The sequence below is a fragment of the Macrotis lagotis genome, chromosome X (genome assembly GCF_037893015.1).
Source record: "Macrotis lagotis isolate mMagLag1 chromosome X, bilby.v1.9.chrom.fasta, whole genome shotgun sequence".
NCBI classification, from domain to species: domain Eukaryota; kingdom Metazoa; phylum Chordata; class Mammalia; order Peramelemorphia; family Peramelidae; genus Macrotis; species Macrotis lagotis.
In genome coordinates, this window is record NC_133666.1 from 620,367,246 (window position 1) to 620,394,373 (window position 27,128).

At 40.3% G+C, this 27,128-nt stretch overlaps 1 protein-coding gene and 2 pseudogenes across 11 annotated transcripts in view; 2 read left to right on the top strand and 1 right to left on the bottom strand.

Annotated features, from left to right (window-relative positions):
* PPP1R16A (protein phosphatase 1 regulatory subunit 16A) overlaps positions 1-27,128 on the bottom strand; it is a 108,221-nt gene that overhangs the window by 44,769 nt on the left and 36,324 nt on the right. For 3 of the 11 annotated variants that reach the window (XM_074203013.1, XM_074203011.1, XM_074203012.1), the window contains 4 exons: positions 23,286-23,413; positions 19,052-19,130; positions 18,377-18,479; positions 662-2,301 (listed from right to left, as the gene is read on the bottom strand). In XM_074203013.1, the coding sequence (XP_074059114.1) occupies positions 662-1,040 (379 nt within the window). In that variant the 5' untranslated portion in view covers positions 1,041-2,301; positions 18,377-18,479; positions 19,052-19,130; positions 23,286-23,413. The remainder of the gene's footprint in view (positions 1-661; positions 2,302-18,376; positions 18,480-19,051; positions 19,131-23,285; positions 23,414-27,128) is intronic. The other 8 variants (XM_074203022.1, XM_074203021.1, XM_074203015.1 and 5 more) reach the window with 7 other exon arrangements.
* LOC141500114 (translation initiation factor IF-3, mitochondrial pseudogene) lies at positions 5,346-6,192 on the top strand (annotated as a pseudogene).
* LOC141500111 (coiled-coil-helix-coiled-coil-helix domain-containing protein 2 pseudogene) lies at positions 14,877-15,433 on the top strand (annotated as a pseudogene).

The following is a 27,128-nucleotide window of genomic DNA, read 5'->3' on the forward strand; positions in this document are numbered from 1 at the left end:
AGAATAGCAGCTGGCCTGAGGCAGGTCTGCTCCCCAGTTAAGTCCTCTGAGCCTTTTTCTACCTCTTCCATTGCAAAACGGTGACCATAAATCATATTTAAATATAGTTTACAAAGTGCTCACAACTACCCCTTGGAGAATTAGCAAAAGCATTATTACGCTCAATTTGCAGACTAGAAATCTGAGGAAACAGAGAGGTTAATAAACTTAGAATCCAAGGAACATATATCAAGAACTAAAGGGACCTCAGAGACCTTCTAATCCAATTTTCTCATTTTGCAGATAAGAGCAATGAGGTCTAGGAAGTTTAAATGATTTGCCCAAGGTCATAGGGGAGCTAAATTTCAGAAATGGAAGTGGACCTAAAGCCCTTGCCTCCAGAGCTAATGTTCACTATTCTGCTTTCTTGGAGTCATACGTAGCAGAACAAGGATTGGAGCAGAAGACCAATGGTGTTTCCATTAGGGATATTTGTCCCTAATTTGGCAAGCTGAATGAAGGAAAAGGTGACTGCCCAAAGTAGGAGCCCAGGAAAACAAGTTGCATTACTTTATGAGATGTTCTGGCTCACTCTCACTCCACTCAGGGGACCAGAGGCCAAAACCTAGTATAGGTTAGAGTGACTCCCTGACTATACAGGTATCATTCCCAGGACCCTTACCTTCTTCTAGATCATTGCGTGCTGCTGCTTCCAGCAAAGTGATACTTGGAGGGAAGAGTACTCGTTTCTCCTTGATTCCAGCAGTGGTTTTACATTTCTTTTCTACCCGGCCCTTCTTGCCCTGAGCCTCCTTTTCAGCCTGGGCCCACTTCTTCAGTTGTTGAGTCCGTCTTTTCTGTGCATGTTTAAGTCGTTCTTGGGTGCCCATCCTGCCCACCATGGGCATCTCTGCCAGGAGTTCCAAATGCTCAGCCATGGTAAAGGGCTGCCTCCAAGCAAGGTGGGATAAGTCAAAGTAAGGTAGGGGAGGGAACAGGCTAGTCTGGGCCTGGACCCAAGGGATGAGGCTGATGGCCTGATCCAAGCCCTCTGGGGGCATCCCCTGATCCGCACCTACCACTCCTTGAGATCCAGCTGCAGCTGTTGATCAGATGGCTGCTCTGTAGTCAGAGTCTTTGGCCCCTAAGGCAAAAAACTCCTCCATAGCACTGAGCCTGGCTTTTAACAGTGCTAACTAGACAAAACTGTGGGGAAGGCTGGGGTCTAGGAAGCAGTATATCCAGGTGACTCAATTCTAGACTGGTAAGTGGTCACTATCTACTCCACCCACCAAAGCACCCCCAGTTCTGGTTTCTGAAGCCCTAGACCTCAGTGTCCAGAGACTGGGACCCAAGTAGCTCTCCCTGTGTCAGCTGGAGAGTAGATAGAAGGAAAAGTCAGGCAAAGAATACCCTCAGTGCCTCTGACCCTCTAAGTTGTCACTGTGCTGATTCAGTTCCATGCCTGAGGCCCTGAAGATCGATGCCTCCCCCCCTCGTTCCTTTCTCCTGTTGCCTCCCCTTGTATGTGTGGTGCAGCACAGCAAGCAGGATCTCCTCAGCAGGGAAGAAGTCATTGAGACAGAGGCCGGTCTCAGTCCAGGGTCTGCTGCTAATTACCCTGATAAGGAGGCTCCAGCTTCCCAGGTCACTGAGGGGCAGGGGAAGGGAGAACAATCACCAGTAAGTAATGGTCCCTCCAAGGGTCCAAGTAGCACCCCTGACCTCCTCCTTCCAATTCAGAGAACCAACAGGTATAACCAGGGAGCTCCCCATCATCAGACCCTCTCCAGTCTGCCAGTCTTTTCCTTCTCCTCTTCTGGCTTAGTCAGAATGTTGAGCTTTCCAATGTCAGTTTATAGCCCCCATTACCATCATAAACTGATGGAGCACCAGTGCGGCAGCTCCTCCCCAAAGGGTGGGACAGGAGATCAGCTATCAATGGAGGAAGGGAAGGAGCTTGTTCTGAAGGTATGCTGATGTGATCTTTCTCTGCCAAGTTCAAGCAGCTTCTCCTTTCCAAGGCTTAAGACTAGTGCCTGCTCTACCAGGGCCTTGCTGAAGTTAGGCCAGCTAGCTGGCTCCCTTAGTCGTAGTAAATTGATTTGTCCAAGTTCTCTGGCTCCAGTCCAGCAGAGTAGATCTTTCTAGTCCAAAAGCAAGGGAGGGTGGGCAAACAGGTAGATGAGCGACTGGGCAGGCAGGTCAGTGTTGAGGCAGTACCTTGGCTCCTCCCCAGTACAGCTGGCACGGGCACACACTACTTTTTGCTGCCTTGTCAGCCCATTCACGCAGACAGACAGGCAGGCGGCTCCCACAGGTCTGAGGAGGAAAGAACAAGGAAACATCAAAGAAGGTATGGGGGGGAGGGGAGAGTGAAGGAGGGAGATTAGTTCTCTTAAACTGATTGAGTGTTGACCAGACTATACCAATTGACAGATCCAGATGGTAGCATAAGATCTTTCTTCCACACTGTATAGCCCTGCAATTCCCCCCTCTACCTTCATTCATCTTCATTTCTATCTCCTTATTACAGCATACCTCTCTACTCACCCTAAACATTCTCATTTAGTAAGAACCTAGGTCATGTTTTCCTGGGGTGGGGCCAATGGAAAGTCACTGCTTAAAATATTTTAATGTCCTTAAAACTCAAATGAATGATGAAGGTCAAACTCCCCACTCTGACATTCAAGACTTCCCATAATATGGATTCATCTACCCTCCTCAAATACATCTTTAGTTAACAGAGTACTGGCTGCCCTCTTAATGTAACCCATGTTTTCCCACACTGGAACTTTTGCCAACTGTTTCCTATCATGGACTGTCAGCCTGCTTTCACCTCCTAACATTCTGTCATCTATGGATTGAAATCCTACTCATTCTTTAAGAGCAAACTCCTATGAGATGAAGCCTTCATGAAACCTTCTCTGATTCCCTTGGATGAAAAGTCATCTCCACTTCATCAAAACTCCCATGACATCTTGTATGTGCCATTCTCTGTATTACAACTATTTCTGTCCATCTCTTATCTTCCCTACTAGACAATTAAAAGAAGGGATCTTGTTAATCACTGGGGTATACCCAATACAGACAATGCCTCAGACTTAGTAGGTTCTTTTTGTTTGTTAAATAAATGAATGAAAGAATAAATAATGTTAGAGCTGACTTGAGTGTCAGACTTAGACTCAGGTAAGTAGGTTTCAAATGTTCCCTTCTAAAAAATTGTGTTATTTTGTACAAATTATTTAACTTTTCAAAGTCTAAATTTCTTCAATTGTAAAATGGGGATAAGAGTATTTGCACTACTTAACCCCATAGGATTACTGTGAAGAAAGTGCTTTGTAAATCCTAAAGAACTAAATTAATATGAGTTATTGTTCTTATCTAGCCTAGAATTGAACATCTCAGAGATGGAAAGAACTTTAAAGTTCATCCAGTTCAACCTTCATGAATATTCATTCCACTTTACCACATACTTGACAAATAATCATCCAGTCTTTCCATGAAGAAACTAGTGAGGATAAACTCACTTCCTTCCAGAGCAGTCCATTTTACTTTTAGATAGTTCTGTCAGCATGGAGCTGAAATCTTTCTGCCACGCCTACATAGTGCAGAACTAGGATTTAAACAGAACAAATCTAAGCTCCTTTTCACAAGCTAGTTCAAATACTTGAAGACAATTATGATGTTCCCCTAAAGTTTCCTCCATACTAAACATATTCAGTTCCTTTGAGAATCTTCATGTGGTATAATCTCAAAGCAAGAACTCATTTGGCACAACGGCAGTCATGCTAGTCATGATCACCTGGACATTCTCCAGCTTATCAACGTTCTTTGTGGCATGCAGTCCAGAACACAATACTCCAGATGGGATCTGAACAGGACAGAGGGCAGAAGGACATCATTTTACTAGTCCTGTTTTCTCTCTGAGAAGCCTAAGGTAGCATTTTAGAAAAGGAAGGAGGCTGAAAAGGAAATTGGAGTCCAGACTACAACAAATAACAAATAGGTACTGCAGTAGAAATCAATGGAGCCAACTTCTGGCTTGAACAAGAGAACAAGCCACCCATCTTACACATACATAATTCAGCAAAACCCTGCATAGTGCTCAAAAAAATCTTCCACCTCAAAACTGTTGTTAGAAGTCTAAGGGCAGGGGCGGCTAAATGGTGTAGTGGATAAAGAACAGGCCTTGGAGTCAGGAGTACCTGGGTTCAAATCCAGTCTCAGACACTTAATAATTACCTAGCTGTGTGGCCTTGGGCAAACCACTTAATCCCCTTTGCCTAGAAAAAAAAAACTTAAAAAAAAGTCTAAGGGCAAGAGGAAAGGAGTCACTTAAGCAAAGAGATTGCTACATGCTCATATAGGACAAATGTAGCCTGTAAGATTCTTCTAAGCTAAGAGGCAGCAAGATCTGAGGGTTCCCTTTAGAAAGCCCTAGGATGACCAAAAAAAAAAAAAAAAAAAAAAAAAAGCCCTAGGATGGTCAGAAAGTCCCATACTGAAGATCTTGAAAGCAACAGGGAACAGTACCAAGCAGTGACACTCATAGTGCTGACCAGCATAGTGTAACTAGGTTGGAATAGCAGAAGCTGAGAAATCAAGAAGAGCCCTAAAGAGTCAGTGCTTTGAACATCAAAGATTCAGGGGAGCCTAAAGCCAAGAGGCAGTGTCCAAGGGAAGATCAAGTAGGTGGATCATTCCACTCAGAAGTGCAGCAAGGGACAGATAGGCCCTGGATTTGGCACAATGATGAAATTCAGGAAATGAAGTTGGAGAGTTAAGAAAGCACTTACAAGTATGAAAAGTTACTGCAAGCCTGACTCCATAATAATCACCAGAATAGGAAAAATTATTTCCAAAAAGGATTACATGAATACTTAGGAAAAAATAGACCAAAAGATCTAAAAATAAAAAAAAATACTGAAGGGAATAATTGGAAGATGGAACAAGCAGCTTAGAAGACAAACATGATGGATCTTATCCAATAAAAAAAAAGAAATCCCTGAAAACCAGAACAGGTCAAAGAGAAATCAAGAGCTCCACGAAATAGTAAGAAATATTAGAAGAAAATAAAAAGATTGGAGGTAACTCTGACCCACACCTGCAGTTCCGGGGTAGGGTGAGGCAAAGGCAGGAAAGGCCCAAGTGGGGCCCCTTCTCCGGCGGGGCTGCCCCTACACCCCCAGCAGTGGCTCTGATCACCCGGCTGTGGGGCAATACGGGCCCGGGGAGCCACTGAGGCCTGTAGTACAGCGAGGCCAAGGCTAGCCTGGGGCTCCCTTTCCCCGTCCCTGGAGGGAGCACCTTCCAGAAGAGGGAGAGCCGAGGCCTCTTCTTCTCGGACCCCAATGAGTCTCAGAATGACATCCCTTATGAGGAAGTTCATACATCAGACTGTGAAAACTGGAATTAAGTGCAATGATAGATATTTTTGTGTACAGATAGTGCACAAGGCAGCACTAGCACAGTTTGGGGCTATCACTGTTACCAAAAGATTACTTCTGCCTTCATGTGCTAATGCATATAATACTATTGGAGATACAGAAGATGAAAAGGATAAGAAAAACTCATCAAAACCAACTTTTGGTAATGTTGGGCAAAAAACTGGTCATTGAATTCTTCAACTACTTGATAGTAATGGAAACAATTTGGGAATGATGCATGGAGCTGAAGTGATTCGACTAATGGAAGAACAGAACCTGAGACTTGTTTTATGGAAAGACAATGCAGATCCTCCAGTGTACCAGTTAATGAAAGGAAGCCAGATTCATGAAGAACAGCTTCGACTTAGAGAGAAAGAAAAGGTTCAGTTGAAAGTAGGACCCTCGCAGTTAAAGGAATTGACCTTTTCTTCAAATATTGCGCAACGTGATTTGGACACTAAAATTAAACATATTCAACAATGGATTGAGAAAAAATATCAAGTGCAAATTACAGTAAAGAAAGGGAAAACTACAGTCCCAGAAGATAATATGGAGGAACTATTTAATAATATTCTCAAGACTTTGCCTGAAATTGCTACCTTTGCATCTGAGCCCAAAATCACAAGAGGTAGAAAAACTGCAACCTGTGTTTTTTGTCACTTGAGCAATAACGAAATGAACAAATATAGGAAAAGTAAAGAAGAGACTCAAATAAACAGAGACACTATGAATAACGAAAATAGTGATAATATGGGATCAAATATTCTGCAACAGTGATATTTTAATGAAGAAAAACTTTCAAAGATTATAGGGAAAATCATATTTTTAATTAAAAAAATTATTTACAAAAAAAGAAAGAGACTGAAAAATTGGAAGAAAATTTAAGATAATTAAGATAAAAAACAGCATATCTGGAAATAGGTTGAGAAAAATATTTAAGAATCAATGGACTTCTTGAATACCATGATTTTTTTTAGAAAGATTTTATTTATTTTGAGTTTTACAATTTTTCCTCCATTCTTGCTCCCCCCCCACAGAAGGCATCCTGCTAGTCTTTACATTGTGTCCATGGTATACATTGATCTCAGATGAATGGGATGAGAGAGAGAAATCATACCCTTAAGGAAGAAAAATAATGTATAAGAGATAGCAAAATTACATAATAAGGTAACAGGTTTGTTTTTTTCCCCCTAAATTGAAGGTAATAGTCTTTGTTCAAACTCCACAATTCTTTCTCTGGATAGAGATGATATTCTGCATTGCAGATTAGCCCAAAACTGTCCCTGAATACCATGATTCTTAAAAGCATCTGGGAACTTTATTACAAAGGATCGTAGATGAAAATTACCCAGATCAGAACTAGAGGAGAAAAGATAGAAAGAACTCACCAATCATGTGCTGGAAGTAATCTCAGAAAGGAATAGTCCCAGGAATGTCAAAGTCAAAATCTAGAACTTTCATATTAAAGAAAAAAACTGCAAGTATCCAGAAAGACTGAGTTCAAAAACCAAGAGACTACAGTCATGGGTCCAAGCAGCTCAGTTTCAAAAGGCAAAGAACGAGAGCATACAATCAAGAAAAATTACTCTGCAAAACTGGATGTAATCCTGCAAGGGGGGGAAAAAAGGATTTTTAACAGAATTGAGGACTTTCAAGTGTTTCTGATGAAAAGACAAGAGGTGAGTAGAAATGCTGGAATGTAAACATTAAGGATCCAGAAAAATCTAAAAAGGTTCATTTATTTGAGCATTTGGAAGGAGTTTTATGATAATAGTTCTAATGGGAGAAAGGAAACAAGAGTTCCTTCAGCATTTTAATGTCTTTTAATGAACCTGAAGAAGATTCAATCAGAAAAAAGAGGTCTTCTCTCAATACATTCAATTTTGATCAATGTACAGCATGGAAACAATGTAAAAGATTATCAGACTGCCTTCTGGGGGAGGAAGGGAGGAGAATGTGTAAAATTCAAAACTTTACCAAAAAATGATAGGTAGAAATTATTTTTGTATATAATTGGAAAACAAATAAAATATTTATATATAAAAATAGAAAAAGCAGGTCCCAAAATAGATCTGTTCTGAGAGTTTGATGAGGTGAAAGCGAGGGAAAGTAAAAGGAGGTATACACTAGAGTAGAAAGGAAGAAGAAGAATGCTGAACTTGTGTTGGCAGCCAATTGATGGTATGGATAAAGCAATAGGTTTAGAGTCAAGAAGACCTGGGTTCAAATAGGGTCTGTGACATTTAATAGCTGTGTGACCCTGTAAGAGTCACTAAGGCTCTGCTTACCTCAATTACTTCATCTGTAAAAAGGGGGATAATACCTACCTCTCAGGGTTGTTGTAAAGTGCTTGGTATTGAGCTTGGCAAAAGAGTTTTATAAATGTTAGCTATTATTATCACTATTGTTATCATCATCATCATCTACAATTGGGATGTGTGAGGAGAATATACAAACATGAAGACAAGGGTAGGGGGAGTCAGCATCAGCTGAAAAGGACAAAATAGAGTTAACATTCACATATAAAAGAATTTGGTTTAAAAATACATAAAACTCAACAGAGAGACAAGCTTGGATAGGAAAAGGGGAAATTAAAAATGGAGGATAATACCAGGGAGAGAATAGTTGAAAGCAGAGCAACTTCCTAATCTTAAAGGGGGAGGGAGTGAAAAGAAACTAAAATTCAAGGGAATGAATGAACAATTGAGGTAAAAGAATGTAATGGAATATTACTGGACCACAGCAAGTATTGAAAGAGATAATCTCAGAAAATTCTGGATAATATGAACTAATTTAGAATGAAGTATGACCAGGAAAACAATTTATAAAAGGAAAACAACAATATAAATGAAAGCAACACTGAAAGAACATTGATCAAAGTAATAGCCAACCATATGTCTGTAGTACTGGGTAGGTAGCAATAGTGAGGTACAAAAAGGCAACGAGGAGACAGAGCCAAGAGAAAAAGCAGGGATTCTCCTGTGCTTTCCAAAATTCCCTTCCAAACAACTTTAAAATAATGCCTCAAAATGAATTCTGGAATGGCAGAACCCACAAAAGGATGAGGTGAAACACTTTTCCAGTCTGAAGTTTTCACAATCTAAAAGGTCAGCAGAACAGTAGGTTGCATTTAGGTGAGGGTAGAGCACAACTCCAGCATAAGGACCTCCCAACAAGCCAGGAGTACACAAAGCTTTAGCTTTGCCTTGCAAGGCAATTGGATTGGCAGCTGAAGCTTCTGGAACTCTCAGATCACAAATGAGAAGGTGGGTCAAATAACTGATCAAGAGGAAATTTTTAAAATACCTTTGTTGGACAGGGCGCAGGGCTCTGTTGCATTACCCATAACAAGGATCTGGGTCATAGTCCTGGGTCCTAGTCCTAGGACAAAGATTAACACTAATACACTAGAGCTTATGGCTCCAGGAAAGTGGGGACTCTGGTCACAGTTCTAGGGCTGAAAAGAACATATGTGATTACTCACAGAACATAGGCTAGGAAAGTAATAACTACACCTCTCCTTAGCTCATATAACTTGGAAGAAATGAAAACGTATAGACCCCCAGAACTGATTCTAAAAACAGATGAAAAAAAACTTTAAGCTTTAGAGTGTGTCCCCTCCACCCTAGAACCAGAGCCTAATTATAATATAAAGTCAAAAGTCAAGAAATGGACTGGAAAAATATTCAGTTATTTTTTATAGTAGCTGCCTCTTTGGAATCCAACTTGGAAATGCATTGGGACAAGGGGGAAGGGAGGAGGTAAAATGTGATAAATTATCTCACATAAACAAAGGGTGAAAACTTTTACACTACAGATAAAAGGGAGGGGTGGCTAGGTGGCATAGTGGATAAAGCACCTGCCTTGCAGTCAGGAGTACCTGGGTTCAAATCTGGTCTCAGACACTTAATAATTACCTAGCTGTGTGGCCTTGGGCAAGCCACTTAACCACATTTGCCTTGCAAAAAAAAAAACAAACCTAAAAAAAAGATAATAGGGAAAATGTGTGTGGGGGTGGGGTGGGGTAGGGTGGGGTAGGGTGGGGTGGGGAACACTCTGGTCTTTTCATCAGGAATGCTTGAAAGTCCACTATTTCATTAAAGATCCATTTCTCCCCCTGAAGGATTATACTCAGTTTTGCTGAGTTGGTGATTCTTGGTTCTAATCCTAGTTCTTTTGACCTTTGAAATCTCCAAGCTCTCTGATTCTTTAAGGTAGAAGCAGCTAAGACTTAGCTCCATGATATTTCTGGTTGTTTGCAATATTTTCCCCTTGACTGGGAGCTCTGAAATTTGACTCTCATATTCTTGAGAATTTTTACTTTGGAATCTCTTTCAGGAGGTGATTGATGGATTTTTTTAATTTTTATTTTGCCTTCTAGTTCTAGAATATCAGAACAATTTTCCATTTTTTAAAAAAAAATTTAATGGGGCAGCTAGGTGGAGCAGTGGATAGAGCACCGGCCCTGGAATCAGGAGTACCTGAGTTCAAATGTGACCTTAGACACTTAATAATTATCTAGCTGTGTGGCCTTGGGCAAGCCACTTAACCCCATTGCCTTGCAAAAGCTAAAAAAATAATAATAATAAATAAAAAAATAAAAAAGAAATTGCAAGGCAATGGGGTTAAGGAACTTGCCCCATAGAGCTAAGTAAGTATTAAGGGTCTGAGGTCATATTTGAACTCAAGTCTTCCTGATTCCAGGGTTGGTACTCTATCCACTGTACTACCTAGCTGCCCCCAGGGCAATTTTCCTTGACTTTCAGGTAGTCCACTAATTCTAAAATTATCTCTCCTTTATCTTTTTTCCAGGTCAGTTATTATTCAAATGAGATTTCATATTTTCTTTCATTTTTTGTTTAATTGTTTCTTAATATCTCAAGGAGGCAATACCTTCCTACATGAGAAGATAATTCTTGTAACTCCTAAGGGCTTTATCATTATTAGGGCAGTTAGGAGTATAACATAGACAGAGGGCATGAGAATGACTGGACTATGATGGGATGATTTCCAAAAAATAAAATTAAGGAATGGGAAAGAGGGATGCACAAGGAAAAAGGGAAAGAGAGAGGTAGAATGGGCTAAATTGTCTCACATAAACAAGGAGTAAAGCTTTTATACTAAAGGAGAAAATAGGAGAAATGGGGGGGGGAGTACTTGAACCTTACTCTCATTGGAATTGATTCAAATAGTGAATAACACACATTAAGTTGAGTATAAAAATTTATCTTATCCTTCAAGAAAGTAGGAAAGGAAAGGGATAAGAGAAAAAGTGAAGCGGGGCAAATTGGGAAGGGAGTAGTCAGAAGCAAAACATTTTTGAGGATGGATGGGGGAAAACAGGATTGAGAAAAATATACTGTAATCGTAACTGTGAAACTCTAATAAAGACATCATTTCTAAAATAAATAGAAAATATCAAATTTATAAGAATACAAGTCATTCCCCAGTTGCTAAATGGCCAAACAATATGAAGAGGCAGTTTTCAAATAAAATACTCAAAAGTATCTACAGTCATATAAAAAATGCTCTAAATCACTACTGATTGGAGAAATCCAAATTCAAACAACTCTGAGGCACCAATTCACACCTATTAGATTGGATAATGTAACAGAAAAGGAAAATAACAAATGCTGGAGGGGGATACAAGAAAATTGTGATTTTAATGTACTTCTGGTGAAGTTGTGAATTCATTCAACCATTCTGGACAGCAATTTGGATCTATACCCATGAACTATAATGAACTATGCACTATTTGAACCAACAATACAACTACTAGAACTATGTCCTAAAGAGATTAATCAAGAAAAAGTACCTTCAAGTCCAAAAATATTTATAGGGGATGTCCATCAATTGGAAATTGTTGGAAAAGTTGTGGTATATGATTGTGATGGAATACTATCATGTTACAAAAAATACGCAGGATGCTTTTCAGAAAAACTTGGACTTACATGAACTAATGCAAAATGAGCTGAGCAGATCCAGGAGAACACTGTATAAAGTAATAGTAATTCTATACAATGATCAAATATGAATGATTAGCTAAATTCAGGACTTAGGATGAAAAATGTTATCCATCTCAAGAGAAAGAACTGATTAGAGTCTGACTTTTTTAAACTTTATTTTTCTTAGTTTTTTTGTTTCTGTTTTCTTTCACAACATGGATAATATGGAAATATATTTTATATGACCATACATGTATAATCTCTATCTAATTACTTGTCTTCTCAAGAAAGGAGATGGGTAAAGAAGAAATGAGAGAATTTTACACTTGAAATTTTTAAAAGCTCAAAAATTTTTAAAAATTAAAAAAAATTTAAATATTAAAAACTGTTTTTTACATGTAATTGGGAAAAGTATAATAATAAATTTTTAAAATACACACAAAGAACAGAAAGTTCAGAAAGAAATACTGATGAACTAAGTTATTCTGAAAGCAAGAAATTATTATATGTATGTATATGCTATCTTTTGAAAAGTAAGTAGTATGAAATAAGATTTGAAACCTAGGTCTTATAAATACAAAAGATATATCATCCCATTTGATTCTCACAATAACCTTGTGAGGTAAGTACTATCATTATTCCCATTTTACAGATGAAGAAAGTGAGGCAGACAGAGGGTGAGTGACTTGCAAGTAACAGCTGGGAGGTGTCTACAGTCTGATCTGAATTCAGGTTTTCCAGGCTCCTGACTGTGCCACTTAAGCAACATCAAAAATATACTTGTAAATGAAAATCATTTTTAAAAAGAAATGAAGTAATGGGAGAAAGTGAGTTCCCCATCTTAAAATTTGTGAGGAAAAAGGAAGGAAACAGCACCCCTTTAAGGGGAGCTAGGTGGTACAAAGATCAGAATGTCAGGCCTGGAGTCAGGAAGTGACTTCAAATCTGGATTCAGACACTTACTAGATATGAGTAATAACCCTAGCATTTAACCCTGGTTGCTTTCAGTTGCCTCATCTATAAAATGAACTGGAAAAGGAAATAGCACTCTAGAATCTTTGCCAAGAAAATTCCAAATGGGGTTATGACTGAAAGGACTAAAGGATAACAACAAAAAATCCCCTTTAAACATTCTACTTTCTAGCTAAATTGGACTAAGTTGCTGTTTTCCAATCTCTTAACACTTTCTCCCACTTTCACACAATTGTATAAGCCATCTTCCATTCCTTGACAGCACTCCAAATTAGGCTTAAGTCAGTAAATCACAGAATCTCAGAGAGGAAGAAACCTTGGGATTTCTCCCATAACCAGATAGGTTTTACTTCTGCATCTCTGACAGATGAGTGTTACTCTAGTCTCAGAGGATAAAGGCTAGAAAAATACTTGAAACAGTGGTGAATGCAAAAAAATCATTATCTTCATTTTATACAAGAGGAAATTGAGGCTCATTAGGTAAAATGATTTGCCCAACAGCTATTATGAACTGTTGCTAGCACTTGATCCCAGGTCTATGGCTCTCAAATATATGTTCCATGTACAATACCATGTAGCCACCACACACCAGCCCAGGATTCCAGATTCCCTCACTGTCAATCTTTGTATCAGTCTCATGATTGCTTCCCTATGCAGAAAAATAGAAACTCCAGAGAAAAGCAGTACCAAGAGGAGGGCCTAAATATGACCAGTCAACTCCCAAATATTACAGCTGATATTGGGTCTTATCTGTGATACTAAAAATCATAAGAACTCACACAGCACTTTACATAGATTATTTCCCTTTAGTCTCATAATATGCTATATAAAGTTGATGGTGCATATATTATTTATCCAACTTACAGATGAAGCAACTGAGACTCAAAGATTATGTGATTTACCCATAATGACCCAATGAACCCAATTTCTGCTAACTTTCTGCCTCTATGTATTTGCTCAGACCATCCTAAAGGCCTGAAATGTACTTTCCACCTATTAAAATTCTGCTCTTTCTTCAAGGTCTATTTCCTCCCTGGGTCTTCCTGATACAACTTCTACTCTCTTCAATTAGAAATATTCTCTCCTTTGTCCCTATCATATTCTACCTTATATCTTATTCATTTGCATATATGCTAAGTCCTCCTATTAGGCTATAAACTCTCTGAAAATACAGAATATGCCATTTTTCATATTCACATCCTTATTAACTAGTTTAATGCTTAGTATTTTTTTTTTTAGGGTTTTGCAAGGCAAATGGGGTTAAGTGGCTTGCCCAAGGCCACACAGCTAAGTAATTATTAAGTGTCTAAGGCCGGATTTGAACTCAGGTACTCCTGACTCCAGAGCCAGTGCTCTATCCACTGCACCACCTAGTAGCCCCTAATGCTTAGTATTTTAAGGATGCTTAACAAATTTATGTTAAATTAAATTGCTGTCTCTGAGGTACCACCTCATACCTCTTAGACTGACCAATATGACCAGAAAGGACAATGATCATTGTTGGAAGGATTGTGAGAAATCTGGGACACTAATACATTACATCACTTGTACAAAAATATCAGGGGCGGCTAGGTGTCACAGTGGATAGAGCACTGGCCCTGGAGTCAGGAGTACCTGAGTTCAAATATGGCCTCAGACACTTAATAATTACCTAGTTGTGTAGCCTTGGACAAGACACTTAACCTCATTTACCTTGCAAAAAAAAAACTAAAAAAAAATATCCATTGCAGCCCTGTTTGTGGTGGCAAAGAAATGGAAATCAAATAAAAGTCCTTCAGTTGGGGAATGCCTTAACAAACTATGGTATATGTAGGTCATGGAACACTATTGTTCTATTAGAAACCAGGAGGGATGGGAATTCAGGGAAACCTGGAGGGATTTGCATGAACTGATGCTGAGTGAGATGAGCAGAACCAGAAAAACACTGTACACCCTAATAGCAACATGGGGGTGATGATCAACCTTGATGGACTTGCTCATTCCATCAGTACAACAATCAGGGACAATTTGGGGCTGTCTTTGATGGAGAATACATCTGTATCTAAAGAAACAACTGTGGAATTTGAACAAAGACCAAGGACTATTACCTTAAATTTAGGAAAAAAAACAATTGATATCTTATTGTCTGATCTTGCTATCTCTTATACTCTATGTTTCTTCCTGAAGGATATGATATCTCTCTCATCACACTCAATTTGGATCAATGTATACCACTGAAACAACATAAAGACTGACAAATTGGGGTGGCTAGGTGGATAAAACACCAGCCCTGGAGTCAGAAATACCTGGGTTCAAATCCGGTCTCAAGACACTTAATAATTACCTAGCTGTGTGGCCTTGGGCAAGCCGCTTAACCCCATTTGCCTTGCAAAAACCTAAAAAAAAAAATAAAAAAAAAAGACTGACAAATTACCTTCTGTGGGGGGTGGGGGGAGGGAAGTAAGATTAGGGGAAAAATTGTAAAACTCAAAATAAATAAAATCTCTAAAATAAAAAAAATTAATTCCTGGATTAGTAATGAAGAAAGACAAGAAACTGTCAAGAATGAGATTTTAGTAGGCCCCCACCCTAAGGAGCCACTTAAGTTTCTCCCTCCTCATTTCTCCCTGGGACCTCTAACCCTAGCAGTTGACAATGCCTTGGGGAAGTAAGAGTCAGATCTCCCAGGTGGCACCCCCCGCCAGCTGAACACCCCCAGTGAGAGCAGCTCGAGCACCAGCAGCTCAAACTCCAACCCCAGTCTAGCCAGCTAAAGTTCAAATGCCTGCCGCTGCCCCCAGGCAGCCAGGTTTGAGAGCCCAGATGGCCACCACTATGGCAGGAGTAGCAGTGGTGGGCTCAGTAGTCAGGCACACTATTGGCCATGCCATTACTGGGGGCTTCAGCAGTGGGTGTAATGCTGGGCCTGCAAGGCCTGATATCACCTACCAGGAGCCTAGGGGAGCCCAGCCAGTGTACCAGCAGCAGCAGCAGCAGTAGCAGTTCAGCCCCTGCCACTACAAGATGAAGCAATTCTAAGAGTGTGCCCAGAACCAGGGCTACCTCAAGCTGTGCAAGGGCTTCAGTGAGGTGCTGAATCAGTGCAGGTTTGTAAATAGATTATCCTAAATTGAGACCTTCGAAATGAAGAAATGGAAAAACCATCTCTGAAGATCATTCTAATCTAGCATAATTCATAACTGGTAGTATAATGATAAAAAAAAACTGAGACTACCAGTACTTTTGTTTCTTTGTCTATTTGTCTCTAATATCCTTTCCTTTCAGAATAGCCTTCAGGAGATGAGAATATTTCCACTAAAGAACATGAGGTGATATAAAATGTTGGGATGAGGTAAATGCTTGTGTCATCTCATCAAATTGAATGATTGTAATGTAAACTCTTAACAAAAAGAGCATCTTATGTTATGGTTAATAATTCAAATAAAGTTATTTTCTCCTGGGGGAATAAAAAAAAGAATGAGATTTTAGTTTAGTTTAGTAGTAGAGTCCAGTGAGGAGTCACTAAAGAGACTAATGTATCTAAGCATGGAGTTCTCCAATAAAATTGGATTTTAAATGGATATATAAATTTGGAACTATGCCCCAAAGACTATAAAACTGTGTATAACCTTTGATTCAGCAATGACACTCTTAAGTGTGTATCCCAAAGAGATTTTTTTTTAAAGGGAAAAGGGGTGGCTAGGTGGCACAGTGGATAGAGCACTGGCCTTTGAAGCCAGAAGTACCTGAGTTCAAATCCAGCTTCAGACACTTAATAGTTGCCTAGCTGTATGACTTCGGGCAAGTTGCTTAACCCCATTGCCCTAAAAAAAATAAAAGTATAAAAAAAAGGAAAAGGATCTATTGGGGTTTTTTTGCTTTGTTTTGTTTTTGCAAGGCAATGGGATTAAGCGGCTTGCCCAAAGCGACACAGCTAGGTAATTATTATGTGTCTGAGGCTGGATTTGAACTCAGGTCCTGCTGAAAAAGGGCCAGTGCTCTATTCACTGTGCCACCTAGCTGCCCTCAAAAGAACCTATTTGTACAAATATATTTATACAAGCTCTTTTTTGCAGTAGCTAAGAATTGGAAATTGAGGGGATGCCCATCAATTGGGCAATGGCTGGACAAGTTGTAGTATATGATCATAATGGAATATTATTGTGCTGTAAGAAATGACAAGCAAGGGGGCAGCTAGGTGGCGCAATGGATACAGCACTGGCCTTGGAGTCAGGAGTACCTGAGTTCAAATCCAGCCTCAGACACTTAATAATTACCTAGCTGTGTGGCCTTGGGCAAGCCGCTTAACCCCATTGCCTTGCAAAAACTAAAAGAAATGACAAGCAAAATGACTTCAGAAAAACCCAGAATGACTTACACATCTGATGAAAAATAAAGTGAGCAGAACCAGGAAAACCTTGCAACAGTACAATGAAGAACTGTGAATGACTTAGCTATACTCAGTAATACAAAGATTCAAGGCAATTCCAAAGGACTCATGATGAAAAATGTTAACCACCTTCTGAGAAAGAACTTATGTTTGAATACAGACTAAATAATACTTTCTTTCTTTTCGTGTTTTCTGGGCACAAAATGACTAGTAGGGAAATGTTTCCTACATGATTGCACAGTTTTGCTTGAGTTGTCATTTCTATCAATCCACTTTTTAACAGTTATGAAACAGTTTTGATGCTTAAGCCTTCATAATTAGTTTATCTGTTAATGCTAGAGTCCCTTCATTTCTACCCTTTTTCATATTTTTCTCTTAAGATCCTAGACCTTTAAAAAAAAAAAGGCAACAAGATCCTAGACCTTAAGGGCAGCTAGGTGGCACAGTAGATATAGTACCAGCCCTGGTATCAAGAAGACCTGAATTCAAATTCTACCTTAGACACTTAATAATTACTTAGCTGTGTGACTTTAAGCATGTCTCTTAACCCCACTGCCTTTCAACCTTCCCCCCACCAAGAAAAACCCCCAAACAAAATTCTAGACCTTTTATCCTTTCAACTAAATTTTGTTATTTTATCTAGTCCTATAAAGTCTGCTGTTGATAATTAAAATTAATTTAGAGAGTATCATCAATTTTTTATTAATTTGGTATTGGTGAACTACAAACAGTAAAATCTCTAATTCTCTAAGTCTTTATTTCAGGGAAATGAAGAAGGACTTAATGTCCATATTCAGGTCATAGAAGTTCTGCTGACAAAGATCAGACCAGAGAGGATCTGGTCAGATCAAGGAAGGCTAAAGAGATCTCACTGTCAGAGGTCAGTTTGGGTCAAAAGATAGAAAGGAATGAAAAATTTAGGATGAAAGAGCTGAGAACACTAGAGGAGGAATATTCATTAGAACAAGCCTCTAATTAACCAGTCCAACCTGATTACCCAAATGGATTTCCTTTGATGCACTGAAGCATCAGAGTGAATAATTGTATGAATTTTCTGCAGAGCCTTAGTCCAATCACCAGGCTGACTTTCCCAAAAGGAAAGGCTCTGGGTAAGCTGGAGAATTCCTGAGGAACCCTGATCTTCATGACAATCCTCATGACCTTGGAGTAACATAGAAACTCAATGGAAAAGGGGCAGCAGGTCACAGGAATCGCTGCCTTTTAACCTGAGTGCACAAGATGCTCTTTTTATTAAGAGTTTACATTACAATCATTCATTTTGATGAGACCACACAAGCACCCTTCCTGTCCCTAAGGAAGATTTCCAATCACACACCACAGACAAGGATCCCAGGACCAGTCAGCAACACATTCCTGTGGAAGAGTCCACTTACCCATCCCCTGACACCACAAATCAGTCCTTTAAGCTTCTCACATGAAACTTTGGACCTGACTCCCTTCCCAGGATGAGCAAAGGAAAGAAGATGATTCTCCCTTCTTGGGAGTGCTGTTGGTGATCAGGTCTCATGAATGATCAGCCCTACTCTAGCCTTTGTCTGTCAGTTCCCCTTTCTGCCTGTCCCCCCAAATCCCCCACCCAGACACTAGCCCTCTGTCCAATCCCAGTCCCCTGGGCTAGGATCACACATTACCCAAGAAAGCACTGAAAATTTTACACTTACCATGGTAAAGAACCTCCAGCCAGCCCACTCCAGCCCAGGCCAGCCCCACTGCCTAGACGAGAGAGAAGGCAAGCACTGCTAGCAAATTCTCCTCCCAGGCTCCCTGGAATTTCAAACAAAGATAATCTCCTTAACTCAATGATGGGAAAGGCATTTCAGTGTAGCAACCATAATGACCCCCTGTTCTGGGCATAGCCCAGACCTCCTGGAGGTAAGAAAGACAGAAGAGAGTCAGAGAGCCTGCCCAGAATGGCTCCACTCTCAAGACTCATTACTATACATTCCCAGACAGGCCACTTGCCAGAGGGCTGAGCCCTTCCTCAAATAACCTGAGAATTGCCAGGTTCAGGGGCCAGGACTCTTACCCTCATAACTGTTCATATCAACTCTGGGTGTTGCATCTTTCTCTAGGACTTTCAGTTCCCAGTGTTGTTCCCTAGGACTCCCAGCCCTTCTCCCCAGCCCTACTTTACTAGGGGTCCCAACTTCCGAAACTCCACCCTCTCACCTCATGCTAGGTGCTTAATTCCAATGAGTTTCCAAGGGCTCAGTCTAAACAGATTGAAGGAGAGCCCCTCACCTCCCCCCATCCCTAGCCCTTCTTTCCAGTTCCTACCAGGTGCTGAATACACCCTTCACAGTTGGAAGCTGCCCCCAACCACCTCCCAATCTCACCAGAGGTAATCCACTACATCAGATCACCTTCTCCAAAGACCCTCATCAGTAAGGAGACACAGAAGATACAGTGTTGGATCTGAAATCAGAAAGATCAGAATTTAAATCCAACCTCAGACAAGTAATATCTGTGTGACCTTGGGCAAGTCACAGAAACTCTATCTAAGGTTCCTCAACTGTAAATGAGGAAAAAAATAGTACTGAGCAGAGCTGTTGTTGATTATCAAATAAGCCACTATTAGCACAGAATATGGCATAAAAGAATCACTTAATGTTTGTTTGGGAGGCTAGGTGGCGCAGTGGAAAAAGCACTGGCCCAGGTGTCAGGAGTACCTGGGTTCAAATCTGGTCTCAGACACTTAATAATTACCTAGCTGTGTGGCCTTGGGCAAGCCACTTAACCCCATTTGCCTTGCAAAAACCTAAATGAATGAATGAATGAATGAATGAATGAATGAATGAATGAACAAATAAATAAATGCTTGTTTCCTTCCTTCATACAACCATATGACTCACACACTGCAAAAGAAGGAAGTCACATCAACCATCTTTCCAAGTAATATGGTGGACTGCTGAATCTTACTATTTCTGGTCACTGCTTCTGAAGGTCCACTAGGCCTCTCTATCTGCCTATAGCTAAACCCTTCAGTAAGTACAATTTATCCTAATTAGAGAAAGCTAGGTGGTACAGTAGGCAGAGTACTGAGTCTGAAATCAGGAAGACCTGAGTTTAAATCCAGCCTCAGAAACTCATTAACTGTGAGACCCTGGGCAAGTCACTTAACCTGTTTTCTCAGTTTCCTTATCTGTAAAAAGAGTCGGAGAAGGAAATAGCAACTCATTTGAATATCTCTGCTGCCAAGAAAATATCAAATCAAGTCACAAAAAGTGAGTCAGGAAGAGTCAGTCACAACTAAAACAACTGAATAACAGCAAATCTAATTAGAGTAAGAATTAAGAGTTTCATAGAGAGTGTAGCTTTTCATTTTGTACCTCCTACATTTAGAACAATACTTAAGTGCATAATATGGCACTGTGGATAGATCACTGGACTAGGAGTCAAGGAAGACTTGAATTCAACAGGTTTTGTGACCTTGAACAAGTCATTAACCACTGCCTCAGTTTCCTCATCTATAAAATGAAGATAATAATAATGACACCTACTTTCTAAGTTTGCAAGGATAAAATAGGATGTTTATAAAAAAATTTTTTCAAAACTAAAAGTACTAAATAAAGGCTAGCTAATGTTAATATTTTTCCACTCCATTTCCTCATTCCCTTTTGGAATAGAACCCAATAGTCCAGATGTGATCTGACTTGGTCAGAGGAGGGGGAACATCAACCCCATTCAGTTTGTTGACTTATATTAAACTTAAAAGCCCACCAAAACATCCTATCATTTTTTTCATATAATCATCCTATCTCTCCCATCCTGAACAGATGAAGCATTTATTAAGCACTTCCTAACAATCAGGCACAATGCTATATCTATGTCTAAAAGGAAACTCTTAGACTGCATTTTTATAAGCTAAAGCTTACCATTCTAGCCTTCTGAAATCTTTTTGGATTTAGACTGATTCAATTTTATAGTGCCTGCACTGTGCTAAGTGCTGGGAATACAAATACAAGTAGAAAGACAGAAAGACAGTCTCTGCCTTCAAGGAGTGTAAAATCTAATGGGAAAATAGAACATGAGGAGACTTGCCATCTGTTGACAGAGAGACCCTATCCCATAAGTCTATGGAACCTATACTCTCCCACAAATAAAGACATGCCAAGGTCCTAACAAGACCATCAGTAAGGATCAGTCAGCAACGTGCCCTGAGAGTCCTTCATACAACTGACCCACTCACACATGAACAAGGACTGGGAAGCTAATATTATTAGAGGCATTCCACTGAAATGATTGAAATTTGGAACTTGGAGTCAGGTAAACCTGGATTGAAATTCTGCCTTGATCTTTTCCTTCTCTAAGTCTCAGTTTCTTCATCTATAAAATGTTCAGCCATTTCAGTTGTGTCCAATTCTTTATGACCCCATCAGGGTTTTCTTGGCAAAGATACTGGAGTAGTTTGCCAATTCCTTCTACAGCTCATTTGACAAATGAGGAAACTGAGACAAACAGGATTAAGTGACTTGCCAAGGGTCACACTACTAATAAGTGTCTGAAGATGGATTTGAATTTATGAAGATGAGTCTTCCAGATTCTAAGCCCAATGCTTTATCTACTGCTCCACCTAGCTGGCCACATCTATAAAACAGAAATGACAATACCTACAGTACCCAGGATAGTTGAAAAGCTTCAATAAGGGGGCAGCTTATGCCCAGGAGACCAAGAGAAGCCTGAAGTAAAACCATGGCCTATAGGTCAGGAAGAGCAAAGGAGTGGATGGCAACAGATGAGGTAAAAGGAAAACTTAGTTATGGACCTTGCATAATAAATGTTTGTTGAATTTAATTGAAGCAGCAGTATATTACAGTGGAAGGAGCACTGGCTATAGACTACATTCCAGTACTGAAAATGACAACTACTACCTGTGTAACTGTGTGGCAAGTCCCTTGATCTCCCTGAACTTCAGTTTTCTCATCTGAAAAATGAGGGAGTAAAGTGGCCTGGTTCCTTTAAGCTATAACTCTATGATCTTTAACTCTAGTTGGACTGTAGAAGAGCAACTCTTCAAGTTGAGTGACTGGGTCCTGGCTGGTGCTGATACTCAATATAATCTAATTATTAATAGATCACATTTATATAACTGTTAAAGTTTTAAAAAGTGATTTACAGATATTTCACTTAGAATGTTATGCGGGGGGTGGCTAGGTGGCAAAGTGGATAGAGCACCAGCCCTGGAATCAGGAGGACCTGAGTACCTGAGTTCAAATTCAGACTCAGACACTTAATTACCCAGCTGTGTGGCCTTGGGCAAGCCACTTAACCCCATTGCCTTGCAAAAACTTTAAAAAAAAAACTGTTACAGTTGGAATGTTATAAAGCAAGTAGTGAAAATTATCATCATCCGCATCATCAGCAAACTGAGGCTGAGAAGTTGTTACATATCTAAAATCATCCAGCTTGAACATAGTCAAAATTGCAAATGAAATTTTATGACTCTAAAGTTTCTAACAATAAAAGTGGTTATGCCAAGAGTATCAAAACTGACAGACCAGTAACACAGAACAAAAACAGATTTATTGTTCAGTCATGTCCACCTTTCTGTGACCCCACTGGGGATTTTCTTGGCAAAGATGTTGGAGTGATTTGCTATTTTCTTATTCATTTCATGTTACAAATTGGAAACTGAGTTTGAACAAGTACATTCCCATCTCTAGGTCTCAGTTTCCCACATTTCTGAACTCTTTAGGTATCCTGCTCTAATCATCAGTGAACACATCCTTTGCCTGTATGAGGCCCTGAATATCTGGTTTCACTATCACATCATATAGGATAAGGTAGTGAAAAGGCACCAATTTGCAATCAGAGGCCCTAGCTGAAATCCTGCTTCTCCTTACTCTCTGTTATTTATGATCTAGAGGAGTCATCTCATTTTTCTTGACCTCAGTTTCCTTATTTATAAAATGAGGACCTTTGACTATATCCTCCAAATGCTATTCCAGTTTTAATCCATGATCCAATAAATCAGTGCCTGAAGGTTTCTACTTTGGCTGACCATATTCAGGCTCCAGGCTTATAATCTTTTTTCTGCATGAATCATGCCTCTGAGATTCCTCACCCATTCCCGTTCAGTGCCTGGCACAGGGCTGTTCACAGAACAGGCATTACCAAATACCTCTTACATTTCTGTAGCTGTTACTAAGTCAGGCCAGACTGGAGTCTTAACAACTTGGATTTTACAGAAAATTCGAATATCTATTCATGCTAGACTTGTAAAGTCAGTAAGACCTGAGTCTGAATTTTGCTTTAGACATTTACTAGCCAAGTCATTTAATCTCTCTCAGCCTCAGTTTCCTCAACTGTAAAACAGAGATGATAACATCTGCCTTATAGGACTATGGTGAAGATCAGATAATGGATGTAAAGAACTTAACAGTCTTTGGGCTTCAGTTTCCACATCTACAAAATGGTGGGTTGGATAAGAAGATCCCTAATCCTTTCTAGCTCTAAATCTTATAATCCTAACTGTGTTCCCCTAGTTATGTGACCTTGGGTAAATGACTTCACCTAGTTAGGTTTCAATTTCCTCACCTATGCAACAACAACAACAATTGTATTACCTACCTTCTACGGGCATTATGAGACTCAAATGACTAATACATGTGAAACTTCCTTTCTTCTTCAATTCACTCTTCACAAACACCCAATCAGTCTTCTTAGATATTATTGGTCAGATCCTTTTATTTCCCCACCTAAAAAAAATTCCAAAAATTCCCCATGATCTATAGATTAAAAAATTCAAACTCTTCATTCTGGCCTTATGGCCATGCCTTTGGCTCCAAAATACCAGTGGGCACTAGCGCATTCTGAATACAACTTGATTCTTATGTTCTTTTTTTTTTTAGCTTTTGCAAGGCAAATGGGGTTAAGTGGCTTGCCCAAGGCCACACAGCTAGGTAATTATTAAGTGTCTGAGACCGGATTTGAACCCAAGTACTCCTAATTCCAAGGTCGGTGCTTTTATCCACTACACCACCTAGCCACCCCTAATTCTTATGTTCTTTATTCTCAACATGGTGCTCTCAACGGCTCTGATCAGGTCATTTCCTATGCCTCATTCTCACAGGTGGAAAGGCCAGATTCCAATTCTATATGCACCAAGAAACTTTACCAGAGGGTAAATGACTTAGGGCTGGAAGGCATATCAGTAGTTATTCTAGTCTAATATTCTCATTTTACAGTTAAGGAAAAAGATAAAGTAGCCTGTACTTTCCTGTATTACTGTAGTACAGTGGCCTGTACTATACATAGATTATGTACTAAAAGCCAGGATTCAAACTTAAGTCCTCTCACTCAAAATACAATGTTGTTTTTAACAAGTCATCCACGGGGGCAGAGCCAAGATGGCGACAAGACCAGATTGTGTCTTACGCACTCTCTCATAAAACTTATAAGCTAAGGACTCTAACTAAATTTTCTAGAGACAGAACCCACAGAGGGACCCAATGAGGCAGTTCTCCTACTTAAGGTAACCTGGAAAAGAGCAGAAAGGCTCTGCTCCCTGGGGTCGGAGGGGCGTCCCACCAGAGGGGTGGCCCACCAGAGTGAAAGAACTTCAGCCTCCTGGAGGCAGCCCCAGGGTGCTGGGAGCCCTGGCTAACAGCAGTGGGGAAGTGTCCTGACCTAAGCCCCGGGGAGCACCGGGCACAAATTGGGGGAACAGCGGGGGATCTCTGTCAGAGCGAACACCTGAAGCCCAGCCCTCAGGGCACACAGGGAGCAGCTTGGCCTGTGCAGCCAAGATCCAGGAACAGAAGCAGGCGGAGCTGGTAAGCAGGAGCCCCCAGCACATGAGCCCACTGAACCTAGGGAGGGGAGTGAAGAGCCCCCTCTACCTCAGGCCCCTAGCAGAGGGAGGCACACATAGTCATTCACAGATGAGAAGGGAGGACAGAGCCTCATACTGAGACCCTTGTGGGAGTATCCCAAAAGCTCAGGAAGCACCCCAAAACAGGCTTAGGCTGGGAAAATGAGCGAGAGAAATAAGAGGAACACCATCGAGAAATATTTTGCATATGAGCCCAAGAAGGATCAAAATACTCAGTCTGAAGATGAGGAAGCACAAGCTCCTGTATCTAAAGACTCCAAGAAAAAAACAGAAATTGGGCTCAGGCTATGACAGAGCTCAAAAAAGACTTTGAAAATCAAATGAGGGAGTTAGAAGAAAAACTGGGAAAAGAAATGAGAGAGATGCAGGAAAAACATGAAAATGAAGTCAGCAGCCTCGTCAAGGAAATCCAAAAAAATGCTGAAGAAAATAGCATGCTAAAAACCAGCTTAGGTCAAATGGATAAAACAGTTCAAAAAGTTATTGAGGGGGGGCGGCTAGGTGGTGCAGTGGATAAAGCACCAGCCCTGGAGTCAGGAGTACCTAGGTTCAAATCTGGTCTCAGACACTTAATAATTACCTAGCTGTGTGGCCTTGGGCAAGCCACCTAACCCCCATTTGCCTTGCAAAAACTTAAAAAAAGTTATTGAGGAGAAGAATGCTTTAAAAAGCAAAATTGGCCAGATGGAAAAAGAGATAAGAAAGCTCTCTGAGGAGAACGAATCCTTCAGACAAAGAATAGAACTCAGGGAGATTGATGAATTTACGAGGAACCAGGCCTAAATACTTCAAAACCAAAAAAAAAATGAAAAATTAGAAGAAAATGTGAAACATCTCATTGAAAAAACAACTGATATGGAAAACAGACTTAGGAAAGATAATTTAAAAATTATTAGAATACCTGAAACTCATAATCAGGAAAAGAGCCTTGACATCATTTTCAAAGAATTACTAAAGGAAAATTGCCCTGATATTTTAGAAGCAAAGGTCAAAATAGAAATGGAGAGAATCCACTGATCCCCCTGAGAAAGAGATCCCAAAAAACCAACCCCTTAGGAATATTATAGCCAAATTCCAGAACTCACAAGTCAAAGAGAAAATATTACAAGCAGACAGAAGGACATAGTTCAAATATAGTGGAGCTGCAGTCAGGATCACACAGGACTTAGCAGCAACTACATTGGAAGCTCATAGGGCTTGGAATATAATATACTGGAAGGCAAAAGAGCTCAGAATGCAGCTGAGAATCAACTACCCAGAAAGGATGAATGTCCTCTTCCAGGGAAAAAGATAAGACTTTCAATGAACCAGGGGAATTTCAAATGTTCCTTTTGGAATGGTCAGAGCTGAACAGAAGGTTTGCTCTTCAGATACGGGACTCAGGTGAAGCATGGAGATTGGTGGAGAGGGGGAAAATATGAGGGATTTGATGATGAACTGCATGTATTCCTGCATAGAAAAATGACACTGGTAATACTCTTATGAACCTTCTCAGTTAATAGAGCAGGTAGAGGGAGCTTTTATAGTTGAAGCACAGGAGAAAGCTGAATAGGAAGATAAAATATGGTGTAAAAATGGAGTTAATAGCAAAAAGGGAAATATAATGGGAGAAAGAAAAAGGAGAGGGGGGAATAGGCCGAAATATTTCATATAATAAGATTTTTCTTTATTACAATGAGCTATTACAATGATATGGAAGGGGGGAAGGCAAGGGGGAATGAGGGAATCTTCACTATCATCAGAGGTGGTTAGGAGAGGAAACAGCAATGGGGTATAGGTATCTAGAGTAAGAAGGGGGGGACAGGGGGAAGGGGGGATGATGTGAGTGATGGAAGAGAGGATAGACCATGGCGGGAGAGTGGTCAGATATAACACATTTTCTTTTTTACTTCTTGCAAGGGGCTGGGATTGGAAGGCCTGTCCGGGACCATAGGGCCAGGTGGATGCTGGGCCTAAGGGGTGGTATGGGGGCTCAGGCCTCTTGGCCCCAGGGCCAAAGATCTGTCTGCTGCACTACTCAGCTACCCTACAGCAGAGTCAGAGTGAAAGGAGAGAGAAAATATAGTACATGGTAGTGGAGAAATAAGAAAGGAGGGAGTTGCAATCAGCAATGTCAATGGTAGAAAAATATGGAAGTAACTTGTGATGGACTTATCATAAAGAATGTGATCCACCAGCAACAGAGTTGTTGGTGTTGGAACAAAGACTCAAGCACATTTTTTACTATTACTGTTTTTAGGGGGGTGCAGGGCAAATGGGGCTGCATAGCAGGGTGATTGTTGGGTGTCTGAGGCCGGATTTGGACCCGGGTACCCCTGGCTCAAGGGCCAATGCTCTGTTCGCCACCCAGCCACCCCTACTATTATTACTATTTTATTTTATTTTGGGTCTTTTTTTTTCTTTTTTTGGTTTTTTGCAGGGCAGTGGGGTTCAGGTGGCTTGCACACAGCTGGGTGATTGTTGGGTGTATGGGGCCAGATGTGGGCTTGGGTGCTCATGGCTCCAGGGCTGGTGCTCAGTCCATTACGCCACCTGGCCATACCTACAATTATTACTATTATTTTTTTAATTTTAATTTT